Raw genomic sequence first — 23,361 nt, forward strand, 5'->3', positions numbered from 1 at the left:
GTGTAGTATCTTTACAGCAGTGTGAAAATGGACTAATACACCAGTTAAGCTTTTAACAGGTTACAAAGTGTTTCGGGTTCCCTACTTCCTTCCCAGACAGATTTCTGTTTCCACGGTTGGAAGAATAGGAGGATTTCTTATTACTCAGGGACCTCTGTATGATGGAGGAGAAAAGCACAGAGCTCTCTGTTGGCCTGCAACTTACCCCTGGAAAAATAAAAATGCACTTTTGATACAGTAAGCATTTAGTGCTTACATGTAGAACTGTGCCTGGCACACAAGTGCTTGGTAAATGTCATATTCATAACACAGGAAAAAACCTGATGAAAATAAATCACTTTTGGATAAGGATTTTAATATTCTTACAGACATTCCCCATCCAGCTTTTAGCTCAATGGATCAGGTTATGTGCAAGGACAGCAGCCTCTTGCTGGGTGCCCCATGGAGACAGCGATCCTCCCTCCTCTCTTACCTTCTCAAGGGTGGCCCTTTTCCATCACCAAGGCTGCACTCACGCAGAGAGGAAGCTTTCCATCCCGACAGGATCAGGCCGATTAACTTCAACTCCTAGGGGAAAAGACTCTTGAGAACACATTTTAACCTTGGACTCTCACCTAGAGTTCTGCACGATTTTCCATTTCCTTAACTAATGAATGCATCTAGCAGACTCAGTCCCTAAAAAAGACTCATTTGAATGATAACAGCCAGAGCCGGGCAGCGGATCTGGGCTGCCCCCTGCTGAGCACCTCGTCAGCGAGGTCTGCACTTGAGCAGAGTTACCCTGTGGAGGGACAGGTGGAGGCTGGCTGCTTCGCTTCCCTCTGCTGGGAGTGGCCCTGCGTGATGGGGTGCATATCCACTTAATTTGTTTTTTAACCTGTTGGAGACGATTATCAATTTACTTAAAGTTTGAATGTCTGTAAGGACAAAATTTAAAGCTAGGGTCTGAAAATCTGTAGCAGGGATGTATCTGTCATCTCCCTATCCCTCCATCTCAGCCTGTTAACTGTATCATCGTGGGTTAAATTAATTGCTAAGAGACCACGGAGTCCATTTTATAGCTCAAATGAGCATTTTTCATTTTCTGTAGTAAACATGACATAAGTAATCAAAGAGTTTCTCTAACAAGGATGGCTTACAAGTAGAAGTGGCTAAATTTTCACTTTTATAAATTTTGCTGCTTTTTATTAACTATCAGTAAACCTGGAAAGATGATCTTACAAGTAGACAACAGAGTTTTCATACTTTAATCTTAAAGTTACCTCTGCCTCAACTCTTTGTTCACAGCTCTCTGACACTGGAATATTAATAGTTGATCATCTTTCCCTTTAATTTTTCACTGATAATATCAATTCCTAACCCAGATTTTTGGCTCTCACAAGGATTCTTATTTTACAGTTGTCTCATACATTTCTTTAAGAAGTTCAGCCTAAGAAGAAATCAAGAATTGTCTTTTCCGGTTCATACATAAACTCCTATAGGGTCGTCCACTACTAAAGCAATAGAAGGTGCTGCCTTCTTTTTCTAGAAGCTGCTGTTCTTAAAAGAAAGCAGTTTAGGAGCAGGAATTGTGCTTTATTAACATCAAGGCGCTGGCACAGGAAGTTTGCACACACAGTTCTGGAAGCTTCTGATGTTTTCTGCCTGCTTTGGGAAGCTATAGCTCTTTGCTTCACCATCAGTTATCGGGAACTGAAGGGAAAAATTATGATTTAAAAAAAAAAATTGCACCAGGAGGCTGGGTCTGCAGCCCCAGTGGCTGGTTTTCCTGTGTCTGGGATGTTGGCCTTGTAGAGTTACTTCTGTAATCTCAAGACAGACAGCTTTGTTTGATCAAAATTGTTACTTCATCTTGCACAGTTTCAAGAGTTCTACAGGTTTAATGAACACAGAAACCTGGGGGAACTTTCTTACTCTCCAGGGCGCATTCATAGAGGTTCTCAAATACTCCGTCAGCAGAGGGGAGCCCCCGACCTGACCGTATCACCGACCTCATGAGCTCAGTTATTCGGAGCTGCTGGTTTAACCTCCCAAGTCTTCCCGGAACCCGTGCCCTCCTCTTGGGCATCGTTCCTAACCACCATGAGAGGACGTCTGTTCTCATCTAGCCTCCACCCTGCAGCCGAGGAATCTCCGTAAAAAGAACCCCTGGCTTAGTTTCTGCTGGAAACCGTTTAACAGTCCCCCCTGTTTCCTGGAAGGGGCTGGGCAGCTCCCGTTGCGTCCACAGCCCCCGGGGCCTCCTGCAGCTCCCGCCACTTTGTCACCAAAGCATCCTCCGCGCTCGCACCTGCGTGAAGCTGTGCTCGGCCGCTCCCGCCCAGGGAACCGCCTTCCCAAAGCTCTGCGCGCTGATTCTCACTCCTTTCCCAGGAGGCAGCAGTGTGGGGAAAGCGGAGCTCTGCAGGGACTCTCCCCTGTGCTTCGGGGCCCTCTGGGGAATCTGCACGTGGTTTCCAGTCGTGCGCGCGGCGCGGAGGCTGCTCTGCCCAGCGCTGGGCTCTGGCTCTCTCCGCCTCGCCCACGCGCCGGCCTTTCTGTGCCAGCTGGCTGTCGGCCCAGGTGAGGAAGCCCAAGGTCGGGGCGTGAACCCAAGGGCCCTCCCGCTTTCCCTCCGAGGGCGGAGAGGCGTCTGCGCCCGAACCGGCTGCGGGAACACCGGGAGCGCCGGCGGAGCTCGGCTGTCCTCGCGGTGCGGGGCCCGACGCGCCTTCTTGGGACCGGGATCCGCCGTCTGCGCCTGCGAACGGATTTCTGCCTCGGCTACACGCGCAGCGCGCAGACCTGAGCCGGCCCCGCGGAACCCGGGGCTCCAGTCCCGGCCGGAGCGCGGCGTCGGGGGCAGCGGGGAGGGGCGGCAGCCGCAAGGGACCCTCGGCGCCTCGGCCGCGCCGCGATGAAGTCCCCGCCCTTCCTCAGGTGACGGGTCGCCGCTGCCCCGGCGGCAGCCCAGCCAGCCCTCCCGGCCACCCACCACCCAGCGCGTGCCTCGGAGCCTCCCGCCCTCCCCGCGGTCTGTGGCCGGCCGGGCGCCCCAGGCGTGCGCCGCGCCAAGCCCCGTCCTTGAGCCCGCGCTCCCCAGCTTTCCTCTGCAGATCCCCGAGCCACCCGCACCCTGCGGAGGGGCTGTTCACCAGATGCCAGACAGTCAGGGTTGGGGATGCAGGCCGGGGCCCAGCGGCTGGACACCGTGTCCTTCCTGGACCTGGTGGGGGAAGCGCCCGCCTCCCCCTCCCCAGACACCCAGCCACAGGGCCCAGCCCTGTCTGCAGGCTCTAGGACGGAAGGTCTGTCCGCGGCCTCCGTGCTGCGCTCTCCTGGCCCTGGGCCCGCCCGGAAGACCCGCCTGTGTCGCGGGCCCCCTCCCGGGCTCCGGCCTCTAAAGCGCCCCCGGCACAGCTTCGCGGCCCGCGCCGCTCGGCGGGGCCGGCACCTTCCCCTTGTCACTGTTCTCCTTTCTCCTTCCAGCCCGTGCCTCTCCTGGAAGAGAATGGTGGGCGTCTTTTTCCTGCCGTGTGTCTTACCAGCTTTTGCTCCTCGGTTTAAGCAGGAAGAGAACCTCATGCTTGGCAGAGCGCATCCGCCCCAGCCCAGGTTTGCCCGAGAGCCGCATTCCTGGGGAGCGAGGGGAGCGACCTCACCTTTCTTGGAGAAAATAATATCGCGACTGTGCACAGAACGCGTCCTACTAACAAGAACATCTTTTTCTTCGCTAGGGTTTCAGCCGTCCCTCCGAGCCCCCTCCCGAATTCTCTCTCCCTTTCCACTTTCTTTCCCTCGCCCGCCCCCCTCCAGGTTTAACTGGTCTCATCTGACCCCTCTGGAGCTGAAGAATCGATCTGTGGGACTGGGAACTGCAAGCACAGGTCGGGGTAAGCCCCACTTCACCCTGGAGGGCCACAAGTTCCTGATCTTCGGGGGCTCCATCCACTATTTCCGGGTGCCCAGGGAGTACTGGAGGGACCGCCTGCTGAAGCTGAAGGCCTGTGGCTTCAATACTGTCACCACGTGAGTGCTGGCCCCTCACCTCCAGGATCTTGTTCCCCTCCAAGTGCAGGGTAGCAAGAGCCTCCGATTTTGGGGGCCCAGCGTGAGGACTTACAAGTCGTTTCCAGCACATACATTTTATGCTTAAGCGTCCAATGGTCACTTACGTCTCATGCTGAGCTTGCTCTATGATCAAAACCTTGGATAGGGGTTAGTGGGAGAATCTCAGGGGAGAAGGTTATTTGCTCAGGAATCTGTCTGTCTAGTGAAGGAACACCAGGAGCCCTTCGGAGCACTCAGTTTAATGACAGAAGCTTCAGGCACACTTACAGGTAAATATGTACTTACAGATACATGCATGTTTTTAAAACAAACTTTTTTTTTTTTTTTTGAGACAGGGTCTTGCTCTGTTTGTTGCTAGGGCTGGAGTGCAGGTGGCCTGATCTCAGCTCATGGCAGCTTCTACTTCTCTGGCTCAGGTGATGCTCCTGCCTCAGCCTCCTGAGTAGCTGGGGCCACAGGTGCATGCCACCACACCAGGCTAGTGTTTTGAATTGTTTGTAGAGATGGAGTTTCTCGCCTTGTTGCCTGGACTGGTCTCAAACTCCTGGACTCAAGCAATTCACCCTTTAAAAGGAAACACCATGGTTGTCCTCATACCTGTATACAACTGACCAGTCACCCTGTATGACCATAGGAATGCAAAACTGCTCCAGAATCAGAGGCCCCGTCCTCCTGAGGACCTGCCTCCACATCTTGTGGCAAGCTTACCATCACACTCACTGTAAAGGAGAAGATGCTTAGAGGGCCCTGTGCCTTATTGCAGAGCTGGTATTGAAGGGTGAATTTGAAGCTGAGAAGCAGTAAATTGACAACTGGTTCATTTAAAATGCAAAGAATTTAATCAGAAATAATCGTTGAGTTTTATTGAAAGCTGCTACTGCATCTCTTGGGGGAACAATATAGTTTTTCTTCACCTTTCTTTTGAATTGCTGAATTACGTCGACAATTTTTCTGATAGTCAGGCAGCCATATGGTACTAGTATAAACTCTGCTTGGCTCTGAGATATGCACACATTACATACACATAGATTGCTAGACTTTATTTGCTAGTGTTTTATTTCTTTTTTTTTTTTTTTTTTTTGAGACAGAGTCTCGCTCAGTCGCCCAGGCTGGAGTGCAGTGGCATGATCTTGGCTCACTGCAAGCTCTGCCTCCCACGTTCACACCATTCTCCTGCTTCAGCCTCCCAAGTAGCTGGGACTGCAGGCGCCCGCCACCACGCCCGGCTAATTCTTTGTATTTTTAGTAGAGACAGGGTTTCACCGTGTTAGCCAGGATGGTCTCGATCTCCTGACCTCATGATCCGCCCGCCTCGGCCTCCCAAAGTGCTGGGATCACAGGCGTGAGCCACCGCGCCGGGCCAAAAGTGTTTTATTTCAAATGTGTTTATGATTATAAGCCAAGCTGATTTAAAATTTTATTTTGTTAGTATTCTTGTCCAGTTTTGAATCAATCTTATAATAAGCTCATAAAGTGAGTAAATCTTCTTTTCTTACTTATTGAAAATATTTTGCGCAAGAATTATCTTTACCCTGAAAGTTTTGTAAGATTCACCTGTAAACTCTGTGACTACTATCTTTTGTGGTTTGTGAGGTGAAGGATTTTGGGAAAACATAGCTCTTTGAATGGTTATTAACTCACGTCCTCTGTTTCTTCTTGAATACATTCTGCTTTCCCCTCTTTTTTCCTTCCTTCCTTCCTTCCTTCCTTCTTTCCTTCCTTCCTTCCTTCTCTCCCTCCCTCCCTCCCTTCCTTCCTTTCTTTCTTTGCCTCTCTCTCTTTCTTTCTTTCTTTTTTTCTTTGTTTTTTTGTTTCTTCTAATGGAGTCTCACTCTGTCACCCAGGCTGGAGTGCAGTGGTGCAATCACTGCTCGCTGCAACCTCTGCCTCCTGGGTTCAAGGGATTCTCCTGCCTCAGCCTCCTGAGTAGCTGGGATTACGGTGCCCACCACCACGCCCGGCTACTTTTTGTATTTATAGCAGAGATGGGGTTTCACCATATTGTTCAGGCTGGTCTCAAACTCCTGACCTCAGGTGATCCACCTGCCTCGACCTCCTAAAGTGCTGGGATTACAGGCATGAGCCACTGCGCCCGGCCTTCTTTCTTCTTTTGAACTCACTGGGACTTAACAAATTTTTCCTTTCTTTCCTGTACTCACTTGGAAATCAGGTACATCACATTGTGTATTTTGGCTATTTTTTTCTTTTTCCTTAATCTTATCTATTTCTATTTAGTCTTTTCAAATAGCTAGCTTGTAGCTTTGTTAATACTCTCTGTATATTTCGGATTTCTATTTCACAGTTTCTGAGTTAAATGTAATTTCCTTTTCTCTACTTTATTAATTTAGTACCTTCTCTTCTCTGCCCTCCTCGGTATCCTCCTCCTTCTCCTCCTTTTTCCCTGAGTTAATATTTAGCTTCTTTTACTTCCAGTCTTTTGTGTTTTCTAATATATTCATTCAAAGATATGAATGTTTATCTGAGTGTTGCTTTGGTTACATAGCCCACATATTTTGCTATATAGTGCTTTGAATTTATTTATTTTCAAATATTTCCTAAGTTTTGATATTGTTTCCATTAGCTATTTGAGAATATGCTTTCTGTTTTATTTATTTATTTATTTTAATTTTTACTATTGTTAACTGTGATTTTAAAATTTATTTGCATTTGTCTTGGGATCATGGACTATGTGATATAGATTTTTGGAATTTGCTGAGATTTACTTTGTGACATAGTACATGCAACTGTTTCATGCAAATGTTTTACAACTGTTTCATGCATTTTAAATTTTGGTCTTTTAAGTTTTACATTCTTTTTTCATACTTAGTTCTACAGATACACTGTTTTTATTTTTCTGAGACGGAGTCTTGCTCTGTCACCCCGGCTGGAGTGCAGTGGCGGATCTCAGCTCACTGCAAGCTCCGCCTCCCGGGTTCACGACATTCTCCTGCCTCAGCCTCCCGTGTAGCTGGGACTACAGGCGCCCGCCACCTCGCCCAGCTAGTTTTTTGTATTTTTTTAGTAGGGACGGGGTTTCACCGTGTTAGTCAGGTTGGTCTCGATCTCCTGACCTCGTGATCCGCCCGTCTTGGCCTCCCAAAGTGCTGGGATTACAGGCTTGAGCCACCGCGCCCGGCCCAGATGCACTTTTTAAGGGAATGTAAATGCTCCATCTGTTGGCTACTGGGTTCTCCTTCCTTATTAGATGCGGCTTGTTAATTATGCAGTTCAAATCTATATCCTTACAAGTTTTTTTTTCTGCTTATTTTCTTTGTTTCTTAGAGGGGTACTTTAAATCTTTTCACTGTGATGGTAACTGATGCATCCATGTCCTCTCTCATTCAGTCAGCTTCTCCTTTACTTACAACAAGCTATGTTGTAACTGACGACATACAACAAGCTCTATTGTTGAGCTCATAGAAGGCCGTGAGTAGTATGTCTTCTTGGTGGTTCATACAGTCACTTCTGCAATGTATTGTCAAAAATCTCTGCGCTGCACAAAACTGTGTAATAAAAACCACAGGGCTTAGAGGAAACACCATGTTAAGGGGCATAACACTCAAACATGTTGCCAGTGGCACAAAAAAAGACAGTTGCCTAGTGAACTATGCTTAGTATACCTAATAAAATTTTTACTCATAGCCCTATGGGGGAGGGTCCTGTAGGGGCCATTCTTGCTAAGTTCTAAAGGTAGTACCCTTACTAGATTTACTGTATCTCCACTGTCTTCACAGAAACTCCTCATTTGTTCTTATTTTGACTAACTCATAGCAATACTATATAAGGCAGATGTAGACATTTTTGTTTTTGTTCTCTTCTTTAGTTTATGCTTTTAATGGGTGTTACAATAGGGCAGTGAGTGGAAGAATTTATATATAAATCCCAAGAAATCTAGCATCACAGGACAATTGGCACCTTGAACCACAATTGGATAATAGAGCAAGAAACTATAAAGATAGTCATGGTTAGTGTAACAGAGGTTTAATTTCCATTGGAAACTTCAACTTATTTCAGAATAGAGCAATGCATGGTTTTGGCCTGGATTTGGGGCAGACCTAACAATTTGGAGGAAGAAATAAGAAGATACTCATCATACTTCCCTTTCACCTCTTCCAGCTATGTTCCGTGGAACCTGCATGAGCCAGAAAGAGGCAAATTTGACTTCTCTGGGAACCTGGACCTGGAGTACGTGGTGTTGCTGCTTCTGTGACCTGGCCAGGGGCAGGGGCAGAGAGGTGGCTGGGAGGGACCTGGGTCTGGAGCCCGGTTCTAGGACTGCAAGAGGACCTGCACCTGGGACCTAGATGCTCCCCAGTCATGACCTGCTGGGTCTGCAGCCTTTGGGCCCCACTTCTCCACTGCAGCCCAGAGGGGCAAAAGACCCCAGGAGCCGCCCGACTCTGCATGGGGTCCGGCTGCCTGGGCTGGGGCAGGGCGGCCCCTCTAGGCTAGCAAGGCTATTGGGTCAGGTTCACTGTTAAGACCGCTGTGCCCTGGCTGTCACCCTTCCTCCTCAGGCCCCCGATGGGGCTGTGCGGAGGCTCTGAGGCTGGGAGCAGCTCAGGCCACCGACTTAGTGTGGGAGTCCCCGCTTTTTGTGGGTGGGGCCGAGCCATCCCTTCGCCCCACCGGGCAGCTCCACCCTTTGACGTGTGTGGCCCCCACCCGGCCTCATCCTGGGCCGTCATGGGAGGGGCTGACGATGTGGACCTCCCTAGGGCCTTCGTCCTGATGGCTGCGGAGATCGGGCTATGGGTGATTCTGCGTCCAGGCCCCTACATCTGCAGTGAGATGGACCTCGGGGGCTTGCCCAGGTAAGCGGGGCTGCAATCCCAGAGTTGTGGTTCTAACGAAGTATTTGCTTTCGTGAATTTCAATTTAGTAACAAGGAAAGTAACTTTATTCACGGAGCTGATGAGGGGTGTGCCACCCCAAGCCACGCACCGCGCCTGCGTTGTCCATGTGAAGCCTGCGGTACTGGGGTAAAGAGGGTGTGCTCAGGGAGAAGTGGCCACAAGAGGCTCCCACTCTTCTTTCCCCACACAGGAGGGGCTGTGGCCCCCTCTGTCCTTCTCAAAATGCCCTGGGAAGAAAGGGACCGGAAGCTTTAAGGCCTGCAAGGGAAGGTTCTGATGACTCTGGGCTTGTTTTGAAAACTTCTGATCTGTCGCTTATTTTGTGAGGGGAAGGCTGCCTTTCCATGCAGTGAGACCACCCTCAGCTCCCCTCCCTTCCCTCTTGCTTTTCTTTGCCTTATTCTCTCCTCTGTGATTCTGGCCCCCAGCCCAGACTGCTGAGGGTCAGGGTGAGACTCCAAGACTGCTCTCTGCTATCCCTGTGGTGGGCAGGGCTTTCTGGGGAATCTGGGGCTCTGCCTCCGGTGAGCACCTCTGCACCTCAGAGTCAGATGAGGCCTTTGGTTTCTCTCCAGGGGCAGAGAAAGCCTGAGCTGAGGGGAGTGGAGTTTTCGGGAATCAGTGACTCCTGGCATAGCTTGACTGGAGGCCTGCCTGGCACTTCCCCAGTGACCTGGAGGGAGCAGAGTGTCATTGGCCCGTAGGCTCCTGCCCTGAGCCTGAAGACTTAGCTCTTAGTGGAAATGTGACAGTGTGCCTAAGGAAATTTTTCTGTCCCCAAGAATTTTTTTTTTTTTTTGAGATGGAGTCTTGCTCTTGTCACCCAGGCTGGAGTTCAGTGGTGTGATCTTGGCTCGCTGCAACCTCCGCCTCCCGGGTTCAAGTGATTCTCCTGCCTCAGCCTCCTGAGTAGCTGGGATTACAGGCGCCTGCCACTACACCCGGCTAATTTTTGTACTTTTAGTAGAGATAGGGGTTTCGCCATGTTGGCCAGACTGGTCTCGAACTCCCGACCTCAGGTGATCCGCCCACCTCGGCCTCCCAAAGTGCTGGGATTATAGGCATGAGCCACCACGCCCGACCGAAAAATGTTTTCAATAAACTGAAAAAGAGTGGAGAGTGTTCAACAAAAGGTAGAAGAAAAAGCTCTTTAAGACATGACTGTAAGAGACTTGACAGGCCAGACCCTCAGTCGGACCACATGGAGCTGAAGGCACTTCCCAAGTTGCGAAGTGCCTTGGAGGTGGAGGCGGGTGTTTGCTTTCAAATCCCGACAGTCAATGAGAATGGTCTGAAAGTCTCGCGAGGCACAGATCTTTCCTGAGAGCACCCGAGTGCTCTGGGACCACGGGTGTGAGGCAGCTGGGCAGACGTGCTGGGCGAGCTGGGGCAGCTCTGAGCCCTCTCCTCCTTCCCTCTTCCTTCCCGTCCTGTCTCAGACCCTGAGCCTGCCCTTCTCTCCCCAGCTGGCTCCTGCGAGACCCCCGGTTACTGTTGAGGACAACCAACAAGGGCTTCACTGAAGCAGTTGAGAAGTATTTTGACCACCTGATTCCCAGAGTGATTCCTCTCCAGGTAAAGCCAAATTATCTTCTGCATCTTTCTTACATGCACTTTCCTGATCGGGCAGTGGAAGGTCGTGGGACCCACATACAAGTGGTGGCATAACCCTAAGGCAGGAGGGAGGTGGGAATATGGATGGGATTGGCGTGGAAGCAGATGCATTTGTAGGTTTGAGGGCTCAAGTTTAAGTAGCTAGTGTGAGAAACAGGGAAAACTGTGGCAGTTACGTGTCTGCAACGCACTGGGATGGTGGCTCCCACAGCAGCCAAGTGACCCAGCAGACTAACTCTGGTGCTGGAGCAGAGCACGCAGACCACAGGGGCCGTGGATCAGAGCCTGCCACACCAGCTGTGCAGCCTTTAGCAGCAAGCCCAGAGACTCCAGGCTTTTGCCCCAAATAGCCTCACTCTTTAACCCTCCTCTGCTTGTCTCTCAGTACCGCCAGGGAGGCCCTGTCATCGCTGTGCAAGTGGAGAATGAATATGGCTCATTCAATAAGGATAAAACCTACATGCCGTATCTCCACAAGGTAAGAGGGTCTTGGTTTGGCCCCATGTTTACATGCCTCCTTCCTCCATCTGTCTCTTTTCTGGCGTGCTTTTCTGATTCCTGGATGCATGGGTGATCGGGCTGGGCACTGTGCATTCTGAGAATACTGGCCTGTGAACACGAGGTGCTGAGGGGTGCTGGCCCACTGCATGGCTGAAAATTTGCATATAACTTTTGACTCCCTCAAAATGTAGTCACTAATAGCCTACTGTTGACTGGAAGCCTTACTGATAATAAACAGTTGATTAATGCAGGTTTTGTATATCTATTATATACTGTATTCTTACAATAAAGTAAGCTTCAGAAAAGAAAATGTTACTAAGGAAATCATAAGTAACAGAAAACATATTGACTTCTCATTAAGCAGAAATGGATCATGGTAAAGGTCTCCTCATCATCTTCATGTTAAGCAGGCTGAGGGGGAGGAAGAGGTGGAGGAGGAGTTGGTTTTGCTGACTCAGGGGTGGCAGAAGAGGTGGGGGAGGTGGCAGGGGAGGCAGGGGAATTAACTTGTATTGAAAAAATTCCGAGTATAAGTGGATCCGCACAGTTCAAACCTGTGTTGTTCAAAGTTCAACTGTAGATCAAGTTCATTTTCTCTGTGAATGCACAGCAGTCAGGACAATCACTATGTACCTAAATAACTTTATTAGAAGACAGAACGTGGCGTTAAAGGGCTATTCCTTTCTGCTTCCTGTCTCTGGGACCCACGGTTCTCATTAAAGCTGGGGTTGGTGAATCTTCCTCCACTGTAAATAACGCTTCAAGAATTTAGTGATGTGACTCTCAGCTTGAAGCTTTCTGGCCTGTAGGATAAACGTCATCTCTTCTGTCCCCCTTGCTTCTTCATGGAGGGATGTCTCAGGCCAGGGAATAACTGCAGTTCTGCCTGCTGTCCTTCCTGGTGGCTCAGCCCCTGCTGGCCCCTGACTTCCCACATTCAGGAAGCTGATGAGAGTTCAGTCTCAACTGAACCCCTCCTTGGGCTGCCAAGCAGGGTGCAGGGCTGCACGGTGGGCCTGAGCCGTCCTGACTCCACCCTTGCCTCTGCAGTGGTGCCTGCACGGAGACCTCTGTCTGGAGGCTGGGAGGGGAAGAGGAGGGGTCCCCAGCTGGGCAAAGTGGGGAGGAGGGCGGGGCTGGACTTCATCCACATGCTGGCTCTCGCCCTACAGCTGTGGCTTCTGGAGTTGGACAAGGTCAGAGAGTAATTTCCCTCCCCAACTTTTCCCAGGGACTGCATGGCTGCCCTGAATCAGTTGTATTCAGCCAGCATTGTTTGTTCTTGGTTTTAAAATTTACTGGCTGAGCTCAGTGGCTCACACATACAATCCAGTACTTTGGGAGGCTGCTGCGGGCGGATCACCTGAGGTCAGGAGTTTGAGACCAGCCTGGCCAATGTGGCAAAACCCTGTCTCTACTACAAATGCAAAAATTAGCTGGGCGTAGTGGTACATGCCTGTAATCCCACCTACTCGGGAAGCTGAGGCGGGAAAATCACTTGAACCTGTGAGATGGAGTTTGCAGTGAGCCGAGATTGTGCCACCGGACTCCAGCCTGGGTGACAGAGTGAGACTTGTCTCAAAAAAAAAAAAAAAAAAAGAAAAAGAAAAAAAAATTACCATTCAACTCCAATCCCAGGCCCAGATGTGGCTCAATGAACACAGGAGACGCACAGCTGGGCCCTGGCTATCTGGCCTCGTAACCATGGTTTTTCGGATGAGATCTCCCCATCCCTGCAGCCATGGCAGGCTTCCTTGTTCCCCTTGACAGTGTTAGGCAGCACCTGAGCTTGGTGAAGTCCCTGATGGTTTTCAGGACCCCACAGCTGCAGCCTCTCCCCTTCCAGCACAGAGTGATTCCCTAGTCTTCCTCTTCTTTCAGTGACTTAGATCCTCTTCCAGGGCATTTCCTGGTAAACTCAGCCCATTGTTGCTGGAGGCTTTGGTTATGGGGTGTCAGAACCCACACTCAACCGATTTTAGGGTCATTCTCCACAAAAATCACCAGGCTGAGACAGACAGTGATTTCCCCCAATTTACTAAGTTGCAGAAGGTCAGACTGAATTCAAACCCTTGTCTAGCTCACATCTCACCCAACTGAACCATGCTCTGTTTAGTTTCCAATTTCCTCGTGTAGTCGTCCCTTGGCATCCATGGAGGACTGATTCCAGGGCCCCCATGGACACAAAATCGGTCGGTGTTCAAGTCCTTGACATAAAATGGTGTGGCATTTCCATGCAGCCTATGCACATCCTCTCATACGCTTTTTTTTTTTTTCCTGAGACAGTTTTACTCTGTCACCTAGGCTGGTATGATCTCGACTTATTGCAACCTCTGCCTCTGGTTTCAAGCAATTCTTGTGACTCAGCCTCCCAAGTAGCTGGAATTACAGGTATGCACCACCACACCTGGCTAATTAGAGACAGGGTTTCACCATATTGGCCAAGCTGGTATTAAAACTCTTGACCTCAAGTGATCTGCCTGCCTCAACCTCCCAAAGTGCTGGCATGAGCCACTGTGCCTGGCCTCTCCCATATACTTTAACTTATCTCTAGATTACTCCTAATACCCAATACAATGTAAATGCTACATAAATAGTTGCTATATATTACTCTTTAGGAAATAATGATTGGAAAAATGCCTGTACATGTTCAGTACAGATGCAACTAAGAAATATATTTTTGGCCAGGTGTGGTGGCTCACACCTGTAATAGGAGTACTTTGGGAGTCCAAGGCAGGAGGCTCACTTCAGGCCAGGAGTTTCAGACCAGGCTGGGCAACATAGTGAGACCCTGTTTCTATAAAAGAAAAAAAATTAGCTGGATATGGTGGCGTGTGTCTGTAGTCCTACCTACTCTAAATTAGCTGGATATGGTGGCGTGTGGCCGTAGTCCTAGCTACTCTAAATTAGCTGGATATGGTGGCGTGTGGCTGTAGTCCTAGCTACTCTAAATTAGCTGGATATGGTGGCGTGTGGCTGTAGTCCTAGCTACTCAGGTGACTGAGGTGGTAAGATGGCTTGAATCCAGGAGTTTGAGGGTATAGTGAGCTATCATCATGCCACTGCACTACAGCTTGGAGAAACACAGCAAGACCGTGTATTGGGGGAAAACCCAACCCCGATATTCAACGTGGGTTATTTTCTCTTTCCCTAAGCGTTGGCTGGTCTGAGAAATAAAAGGAAAGAGTACAAAAGAGAGAAATTTTAAAGCTGGGTGTCCGGGGAAGACGTCACATGTCGGCAGTTTCCGTGATGCTCCCTGAGCCGTAAAACCAGCAAGTTTTTATTAGCGATTTTCAAAAGGGGAGGGAGTGTAGGAATAGGGTGTGGGTCACAGACATCACATACTTCACAAGGTAATAAAATATCACAAAGCAAGTGGAGGCAGGGTGAGATCACAGGACCACAGGATGGGGCGAAATTAAAATTGCTAATGAAGTTTCAGGCATGCATTGTCATTGATAACATCTTATCAGGAGACAGGGTTTGAAAGCAGACAACCTGTCTGACCACAATTTATTAGGCGGGAATTTCCTCATCCGAATAAGCCTGGGAGTGCTACAGGAGACTGGGGCTTATTTCATCGCTTTGGCTTCGACCGTAAAAGATGGCCAGCTCCACGTGGGCCATTCATAGGCCTACCCTCAGGGGCACATTCTCTTTCTCGGAGCTGTTCCTTGCTGAGAAAAAGAATTCAGCGATATTTCTCCTATTTGCTTTTGAAAGAAGAGAAATATGGCTCTGTTCCATCCGGCTCACCGGCAGTCAGAGTCCAAGGCCGTCTCCCTTGTTCCCTGAACATTGCTGTTATCCTGTTCTTTTTTCAAGGTGCCCAGATTTCATATTGTTCAAACACACATGCTCTACAAACAATTTGTGCAGTTAACGCAACCATCACAGGGTCCTGAGGCGAGACACATCCTCCTCAGCTTACGAAGATGATGGGATTATGAGATTAAAGCCAGGCATAGGAAATCACAAGGGTATTGATTGGGGAAGTGATAAGTGTCCATGAAATCTTCACAGTTTACATTCAGAGATTGCAGTCAAGACAGGCGTAAGAAATTATAAAAGTATTAATTTGGGGAACTAATAAATGTCCACGAAATCTTCACAATTTATGGTCTTCTGCCGTGGTTCAGCCCGTCCCTCCGTTCGGGGTCCTTGACTTCCCGCAACAACCCTGTCTCTAAAAAAAAATTTTAAATTAAAAAAGTAAAAACATTTCTGAATGTGATTGCAGAATTCATGGCTGTGGAACCCATGAGAATGGGGAGCTGTAAGTATTTCTTTTTTCCCAATGGAATGAGGGAACTGGGTTCATGTTGGTTAATTTTCTCAACAGGCTCTGCTGAGAAGAGGGATTGTGGAGCTTCTCTTGACCTCCGATGGTGAGAAAAATGTGCTGAGCGGCCACACCAAAGGAGGTACACATTTAGAGTTAGTTCACAAGAGAACAAGGCTTTCAGCCAGCCCGTGTAAATCTTGAACACACCCCAGAGAAAAACAAGTGCATCTTGATGCCTCCCTTTCCTGTGTCCACTGGGATGGATCTTGGAGTTTGATGTTAGAATAAATGAGGACTCAAGGTCAAGGTTCAGGGCGGCTCACCAGCCCCCTCTCTTGGCCTTGCTCCTGCTGTCTTTAAACACAGCAGCACTGGAGCTCCTCTGTCCTCAGGACGCCTTTCCATCTCCCATAGTTTTTCTGTGGTAAGGAATCTGCATTAGTACTGGGCCTGGCCTGGGATCAGGGCCGTCTCCACTAACGTGGGAAGCCACAGGGAGAACCAGAAGATGGGTGTTGTGTCAGGAACCCCGCCTAGACCCTGTCCCATTTCTGGGATCCTACCACCCAAGGCTCTGTGTGGACACTTAGGAGGTCGTAGAGAATTAAGTGGCAGGAAGATTCAGGACGGACTCATCAGATGGCAGTAGTGAGGGGCACGCCCGGGTGTGAGTAGGCCGGTGGGGCGGGCTGCTGCCGGCGGCTGCCCTTCTGCCTCCTTAGCAGCGGCTTTTCCACTGGAGCATGGTACACTGGGGGCCAGGAAACTGCGTTCTGTTTCTGGTCTAATCATGTCAGGGAGCCTTGGCCTGGCTCACTTCCCTGCACAGAGTGTAGCTAATTTTAACAACGAGTGTCCCTGCAAGTGTCAGGGATGTGGCGATGGCCATGGCAGCCCTTTGGACGTGGCAGAGTGGGATGCGGGCAGCCTCTCGCCATCCTCACTGCTGAGCATGCGCTCCTCCTGCGTGCGTCCGGGCGGGGGCGGGTTCCTTCCCTCCTGCGTGCGTCCGGGCGGGGTGGGGGCGGGTTCTCTCCTGCGTGCGTCCGGGCGGGGGGCGGGTTCCTTCCCTCCTGCGTGCGTCCGGGCGGGGTGGGGGCGGGTTCCCTCCTGCGTGCGTCCGGGTTGGGGGTCGGGTTCCCTCCTGCGTGCGTCCGGGTTGGGGGTCGGGTTCCCTCCTGCGTGCGTCCGGGTGGGGGCGGGGGGCGGTTCCCTCCTGCGTGCGTCCGGGTGGGGGCGGGGGGCGGGTTCCCTCCTGCGTGCGTCCGGGTGGGGGCGGGGGGCGGGTTCCCTCCTGCGTGCGTCCGGGTGGGGGCGCGGGGCGGGTTCCCTCCTGCGTGTGTCCGGGCGGGAGCGGGTTCCTTCCCTCCTGCGTGCGTCTGGGCGGGGGCGGGCTGCTTCCCTCCGGGGTGCGTGGGCGGGTGCGTGGGCGGGTGCGTGGGCGGGAGTTCCTTCCCTTTCCTGACGGCGCTTGTCTCACGCTTCAGCCCTCTCAGTCGGGCCTGTCTCTTCTTTATGCAGTGTTGGCCGCCATCAATTTGCAAAAGGTTCACAAGAATACGTTCAGTCAGCTTCGTCAAGTCCAGGTAAGACATTTCAGACAGGCGGGTTTTACGGCTCCTCCTGCCATAACCGCCCTCACCTGTGTAACTGGTGTTAAGTGAAAACAGCTTTGACAAGAAGACCGCAGGTTTCCACCTGGGTCCTCAGCAGGTTCCAAGCCATGTCGGGAGCCTTTGGGGTGGGGAGGGAGGAGGGAAGCCTGCTTGTTCACCTCCGCTTGTGGGTCACGTCATGGAGATAAGTGGGCAGGGCGAGGGGTGACGGGAATCAGGGAGAAGATGTTCCTCCCTTTGCCCTGTGAAGACGGAGCTGAGCCCGGCTGAGCGCTTTGCTGATGGAGGCTTCCCAGGGAGTTCTCGTGGGGTTAGCCTTTCCCGCCACAGCATACACATTGTGGGAAGGGACGAGGGTTGCACCTGCGCTGATTTAACAGATGCGGATCGAGCGGCTCCCACCTTCCTCTCAGTGGGTGACCTCCCGTGACAGTTACAAAGAAGGACAAGCCACAGCCCAGCCTCCAGGGAGTACATGTGTTCCTTTCTCTACAAACTAGTTACAGTGCGCGCTTCAAGACCAGGCGTGGTCACAGTCTCCTTTGCTTAACACTCTTTCCTGGTTGTCCTTTGTGCCCAGGATGCCATCCAGCCCCCACGCCTTGGCCCACTGGGCCGCTGTGAGCCTCTGCCTCCGCTCCCAGCCCCACTACACCGCCCCTGAGGGCCTTCCTTCCATTCCCGCACACGGTGGCCCCCCGGCCTAGCCAAAGACTCTGCAGCTCCAGGGCTCTGTCCCCAGCCTCCACCTATGTTATAAATAAGAGTCATGAACTTTCTTTCTTTTCTTTTTTTTATCAATTTCTTTTTTTTTTTGAGACAGAGACTCACTCTTGTTGCTCAGGTTGGAGTGCAATGGCGTGATCTCCGTTCACTGCAACCTCCGCCTCCTTGGTTCAAGCGATTCTCCCACCTCAGCCTCCTGGGTAGCTGGGATTACAGGCACCTGCCACCACACCCGGCTAATTTTTGTACTTTTTAGTAGAGATGGGATTTCACCATGTTGGCCAGGTTGGTCTCAAACTCCTGACCTCAGGTGATCCACCCACCTCGGACTCCCAGAGTGCTGAGATTACAGGCTGAGCCACTGCGCCTGGATTTTCATCAATTTCTATACAGTTTCCAACTTGGTGAAAGGCAGGAGCCCTGCCAGAGCTCTGTGGATCTATGGCTATCTCTAGTTTTTCAATACTTTTGGTAAGTCGTCTTCTTCCTTTTTGTTCTTTTTTTCTTGTCACTTTCAGTTAACAACTTAATTGAAATCTCATTTATACACCATTAAATTCACCCATTGTAAGCATGTAATTCAACACACAGATTTCCACAACCATCACCACAATCCAAAATGTTCATTGCATTTAATGCTCATTGCAGTTAATCCCGTCTCCAGTCCTGGGCAGCCACCAATCTGCTTTCTGGTTCTATAAATTGATGTTTTCTAGACATTTCACATAAGTGGGCTCATGCAGCATTTAGTCTTTTGCATCTGGCTTCTTTCATACCGGGTGTTGTTTCTTTGAGGTCCATTTATGCATGTTGTAGCACGATTCAGTGCTTCATTTCCTTCGATAGCTGACTGGATTGTGCTTGGCTGTCATATATGTACAGTCATAGTCAAAACCAAAGGCCGTCCTGCTTTAGTGTGTTAATACGGTCACTGCGGTTTTTGCATGTTGAACCAGTCTTTCATTCCTGGAATGAATCTCATCTGATTGTGAGCTATTATCATTTTCTATTTTGCCAGATTCAGTTTATTCATATTTTTGTTGAGAATTTTCGCTTCCATGTTTATGAAGGACATTGGTCTTTGGTTTTCTTTTCTTAAAAGGTATTTGTTTGATTTCAGAATTAGGATATTATGCTGGCCTCATAAAATGAATTTGGAAGTATGCTCTCCTTTTCTGTTTTCTGGAACAGGTAGTGTAGAATTATTAGTATTTCTTAATGTTTGATAACTTTCACTGCTGAAACTACCTGGACCTGAAGTTTTCCTTTGTAGAAGAATTTTAACTTGCAGTTCAATTTCTGTAATAGATACAGGAAAATTTATTTTTTTATTTTTTATTTTTTATTTTTTTTTGAGGCGGAGTCTCGCTCTGTCGCCCGGACTGGAGTGCAGTGGCCGGATCTCAGCTCACTGCAAGCTCCACCTCCTGGGTTTACGCCATTCTCCTGCCTCAGCCTCCCGAGTAGCTGGGACTACAGGCGCCCGCCACCTCGCCCGGCTAGTTTTTGTATTTTTAGTAGAGACGGGGTTTCACCGTGTTAGCCAGGATGGTCTCGATCTCCTGACCTCGTGATCCGCCCGTCTCGGCCTCCCAAAGTGCTGGGATTACAGGCTTGAGCCACCGCGCCCGGCCGAAAATTTATTTCTTCTTGAGTGAGTTGTAGTAGTTTATGTCTTTCAAGGATTTATTCTACTCATTTCATTCTATTCCATCTAAATTTTTGAATTCATGGGCATAGGGTTGTTTGTGATAATCCCTTGTTTAGTGATGGCTCCTCTTTCAGTCCTAATATGGCTAATTTTGTGTATTTATTTTGGTTAGTGTGGCTAGAAGTTTACAATTTTTATTGATCTTTGCAGAGAATCAGCTTTCGGCTCGATTCTGATTCTCTGTTATTTTTGTGTCTTTAACGTCCTTGGTTTCTGCGCTGAACTTGGAGCATTTTCTCCCTTCTGCTGCCTTCGGATTGCATATGTTCTTTCACTCGGTCTTTCTGGTGGAAATTTAGCTTACGGAGTTGGGAGTTTTCTTCTCTTCTAATATAAGCATTTATGCTGTACATTTCTCTGTATGTACTAGTTTTGCTGCATCTCACAATTTTGATGGGCTGTGTTTTCATTGAATTCAAAACATCAAGACATTTTTAAAAATTTCCCTTGAGACTCTTCCATGCATCAGTCAGGAGTGTGCTGTTTCATTTTTGAATCTTAGGGGATTTTCCAGCTAGTATTCTATAATTGATTTCTAGTTTAATACTGTTAAGGCCCAAGAACATACTTGTATAATTTCTGTTCTTTTACATTTGTTAAGGTTTGTTTCACGGATCATAATATGGTCATTCTTGGTGAATGTTCCATGTACATTTGAGAGTGATGTGTAGTTTACATCTATTTATAAATTCCCATCAGGTCAAGCTAATTGATGATATTGGCCAAGTAATCACTATCCTTACTGATTTTCTGCCTACTCATTCCATCAATTATTATGAGAGGAATGTTGACATCTCTAAATATAATCATAGATTGTTTATTTTTCCTTTAGGCCTGTTAGTTTTTGTCTCTTATTTTGAGGTGCATTCACATGTAGGATTATGATATTTTGTTGGAAGATTGGCTGTTGTATCATTATATAATGTCCCTCTCCCTTGTTCTGAACTCTATTTTGATGTAAATATAGGAACTAGCTTTCTTTTAATTAGTATTTGCGTGGCATGTCTTTATCCTTTTGCTTTTTATATACCTTAAAATCTATATTTAAAAGGGATTTCTTGTAGACATCGTATATTTACATATTGCTTTAAAAGATTCAATTTGACAGTTGTTGTATTTTAAGATAATGTGCTACATCATTCACACTTACAGTAGTTATTGAGATGGTTTGATTGAAATTTACCTCTTTGCAAATTCTTCTCTTCTTTGTACTTTGTTTCTTGTTCTTTTTTTCTCCCTTTTCTGGAGCTAATTGATAATTTTTTGATTCCATTTTATCTCTTCTGTAGACTTATTACTTATGTCAGTTTAAAAAGTTGTAGCTGTCACTTTAGAATTTAAAATATAGGTGGGGCATGGTGGCTCACGCCTGTAATCCCAGCACTTTGGGAGGCTGAGGTGGGCAGATCATTTGAAGTCAGGTTTGAGACCAGCCTGACCAACATGGTGACACCCTGTCTCTACTAAAATACAAAAACTAGCTGGGCATGGTGGTGGGTGCCTGTAATCCCAGCTACTCGGGAGGCTGAGGCAGGAGAATTGCTTGAACCTGGGAGGCAGAGGTTGCGGCGCGCTGAGTTCGTGCCATTGCATTCCAGCCTGGGCAACAGAGGGAGACTCCATCTCAAAAAAAAAAAAAAAGAAAGAAAGAAAGAAAGAAAAAAATGTATATAGATACATTTAAAAATTAACCTGAAACTACTAATCACACTAAAGTGTAGATAGTATTAGGATTGTACAATAGTATCTTCATAATTCCCCACTTTAAAGATGTCTCTTCTTTATTGTTTCTGCTTCCATGGTTTCTGATGAGAAGTCAGTATTAATCTTTATCTTTTTTTTTTTTTTGGTCTTTTTTCTTCTGGCTCCCTTTAGAATTTTCTGTTTGTCTTTAGTTTTCAGAAGTTTCAGTGTAATATGCCTATATGTGGTTTGTTTCTTAACATTTATCATGCTTGGTGTTCCAGGAAATTCTTGGCTCGGTGGTTTGGTGAAATTTACCAAACATTAAGTAAGAAATAATAATAATTCTACACAATATGTTCCAGAGAATAGAAAAGGGAGAGAATACTTCTAAACTCATTTTATGAGGTCAGCATTTTCCTAATTCCAAAATCAAATAAAAGCAACTAAAGAGAAGAAAACCAAAGACCAATTTCCCTTTTGAACATGGAAGCAAAAATTCTCAACAAAGATGAGCAAATTGAATCCAGCAATATGTAAAATGATAATGCATTACTGATATGGTTTGGCTGTGTCCCCACCCGAATCTCAACTTGAATCGTATCTCCTAGAATTCCCTTGTGTTGTGGGAGAGACCCAGTGGGAGGTGATTGGATCATGGGGGCCGGTCTTTCCCGTGCTAGTCTCATGATAGTGAATAAGTCTCACGAGACCTGATGGGTGTATCAGGGGTTTCCACTTTTGCTTCTTTTTCATTTTCTCTTGCTGCTGCCGTGTGATAAGTGCCTTTCACCTCCTGCCGTGATTCTGAGGTCTCCCCAGCCATGTGGAACTCTAAGTCCAGTTAAACCTCTTTTTCTTCCCAGTCTCAGGTATGTCTTTATCAGCAGCGTGAAAATGGACTAATACAATTACATGCTAGTGAGATTCATCCTAGGAATGCAAGACTAGGTCATTAATTTTGTAGAATTCCGAGCCATCACTTATTTAGATATTTTCTCTGCTCTCTCACCTTCTGCAGTTCAAATTGCACGTACGTTAGGTCACTTAGTGTGGTCTCACAAGTCTTGGATGCTGTTTTCCTTCCCACTGTGTTTTTTTCTCTTTATTTTTCAATTTGGTTAATTTCTACTGACTTATCTTTAAATTCATTGATTCATTCCTCATGCCTGTTGAGTTTAGCGATGAACTTACTGAAGAAATTCGTTTCTCTTGCTATGTTTTTGATTTCTAATATTTCCATTCGCTTCTTTCTTATAGTTTTCATCTTTCAGCCACAATTACGTATCTGATCTTGCATGCTGTCTACTTTTTCCATGATAGGCTGAAATATATTAATCATAGTTATTTTGAATTCCTTGTGTGATAGTTACAACATCTGTGTCTTATCGAAGTCTGTTTCTGATGATTGCTTTATCTCTTCAAGGTGTGTTCTTTTCGTGCCTTTTTGTGTGTCTCATACTTTTTTATTGAAATCTGCACATCATGCATAGGACATAGATACTGTCTTGGAGATCAGCACGCCTTTCATTCTGCTAGGCCATGTGGGATTTTGTGTTCCTCTAGTCTGGAGTTGGGCTAGTTGTGAGGTTTGTTGTTGCTGTGTTATCCTTTGTGCATCATGGGCTTCAAATGTTTCTGGTGGTATCTTGTGTTGAGGGCAAGTGCTGGTTTGACAGAGGTTGTTTTCTCTATGTCTGCATTCCCCTCTGAGTCTCACCTTTGCATTGTGTCCCATAGAGAATCTGTTGCTTGTGACTCTCTCAGCTATAGTATGTGTTACTTTTTCTCCAGCTTGGTTAGCCTGCTAGTGAGGGAGAAAGGCTTTCCCTGGTTCTGATTGTGCCTTCTTGTCAGCAGATGCTGTCTCTGGGTCTGAGGGTGTGTCCTTTGCAGGTGCTCCTGCTCCTGCTCTTCTTCTAGTGGCAGATTTGATCCTAGCCCGTGTTCCTTCCTTCCCAAGGATAGGGCATCCCCATCCCTTTTCCCAGATGTCATGGATTTTATCCAGTTAAGCTGCCCTTAAGTGACAGCTTCTGTGCTGTTTCTTAGCTGATTAGGGCTTTTGTTCCCTAGGGAAGATGGGCTGGGAGAAGGTATGGCAGTGGCGGTGGCTCCCTCTCCTCAGCCAACACCAGAAAGAAAGCTGTGTTACTTTGTTAGGGTTGCCATAACAAAGGACCATAGACTGTGTGGCTTCAACAGCAGACATTTATTTTCTCACATTCTGGAGACTAGATGTCTGAGATCAAGGTGCTAGCAGGGTAGGTTTCTTCTGAGGCCTCTCTCCTTGGCTTGTTGGACGGCTGTCTTCTC

At 48.1% G+C, this 23,361-nt stretch overlaps 1 protein-coding gene across 10 annotated transcripts in view; it reads left to right on the plus strand.

The window, feature by feature from the left end:
* Positions 1-2,444: 2,444 nt before the first annotated feature.
* Positions 2,445-23,361, plus strand: part of GLB1L3 (galactosidase beta 1 like 3) — a 40,774-nt gene continuing 19,857 nt past the window's right edge. For 2 of the 10 annotated variants that reach the window (XM_033208149.1, XM_033208150.1), the window contains exons 1-8: positions 2,970-3,594; positions 3,796-4,008; positions 8,167-8,235; positions 8,769-8,864; positions 10,373-10,481; positions 10,906-10,998; positions 15,367-15,448; positions 16,831-16,895. In XM_033208149.1, coding sequence (XP_033064040.1) covers positions 3,161-3,594; positions 3,796-4,008; positions 8,167-8,235; positions 8,769-8,864; positions 10,373-10,481; positions 10,906-10,998; positions 15,367-15,448; positions 16,831-16,895 — 1,161 coding nt within the window. In that variant the 5' untranslated portion in view covers positions 2,970-3,160. Of the gene's footprint in view, positions 2,920-2,945; positions 3,595-3,795; positions 4,009-8,166; positions 8,236-8,768; positions 8,865-10,372; positions 10,482-10,905; positions 10,999-15,366; positions 15,449-16,830; positions 16,896-23,361 lie in introns of those variants that run through there. The other 8 variants (XM_033208148.1, XM_033208146.1, XM_033208147.1 and 5 more) reach the window with 8 other exon arrangements.

Source organism: Trachypithecus francoisi, unplaced genomic scaffold (assembly GCF_009764315.1).
Source record: "Trachypithecus francoisi isolate TF-2019V2 unplaced genomic scaffold, Tfra_2.0 Lachesis_group8, whole genome shotgun sequence".
In the NCBI taxonomy this organism is placed as follows: domain Eukaryota; kingdom Metazoa; phylum Chordata; class Mammalia; order Primates; family Cercopithecidae; genus Trachypithecus; species Trachypithecus francoisi.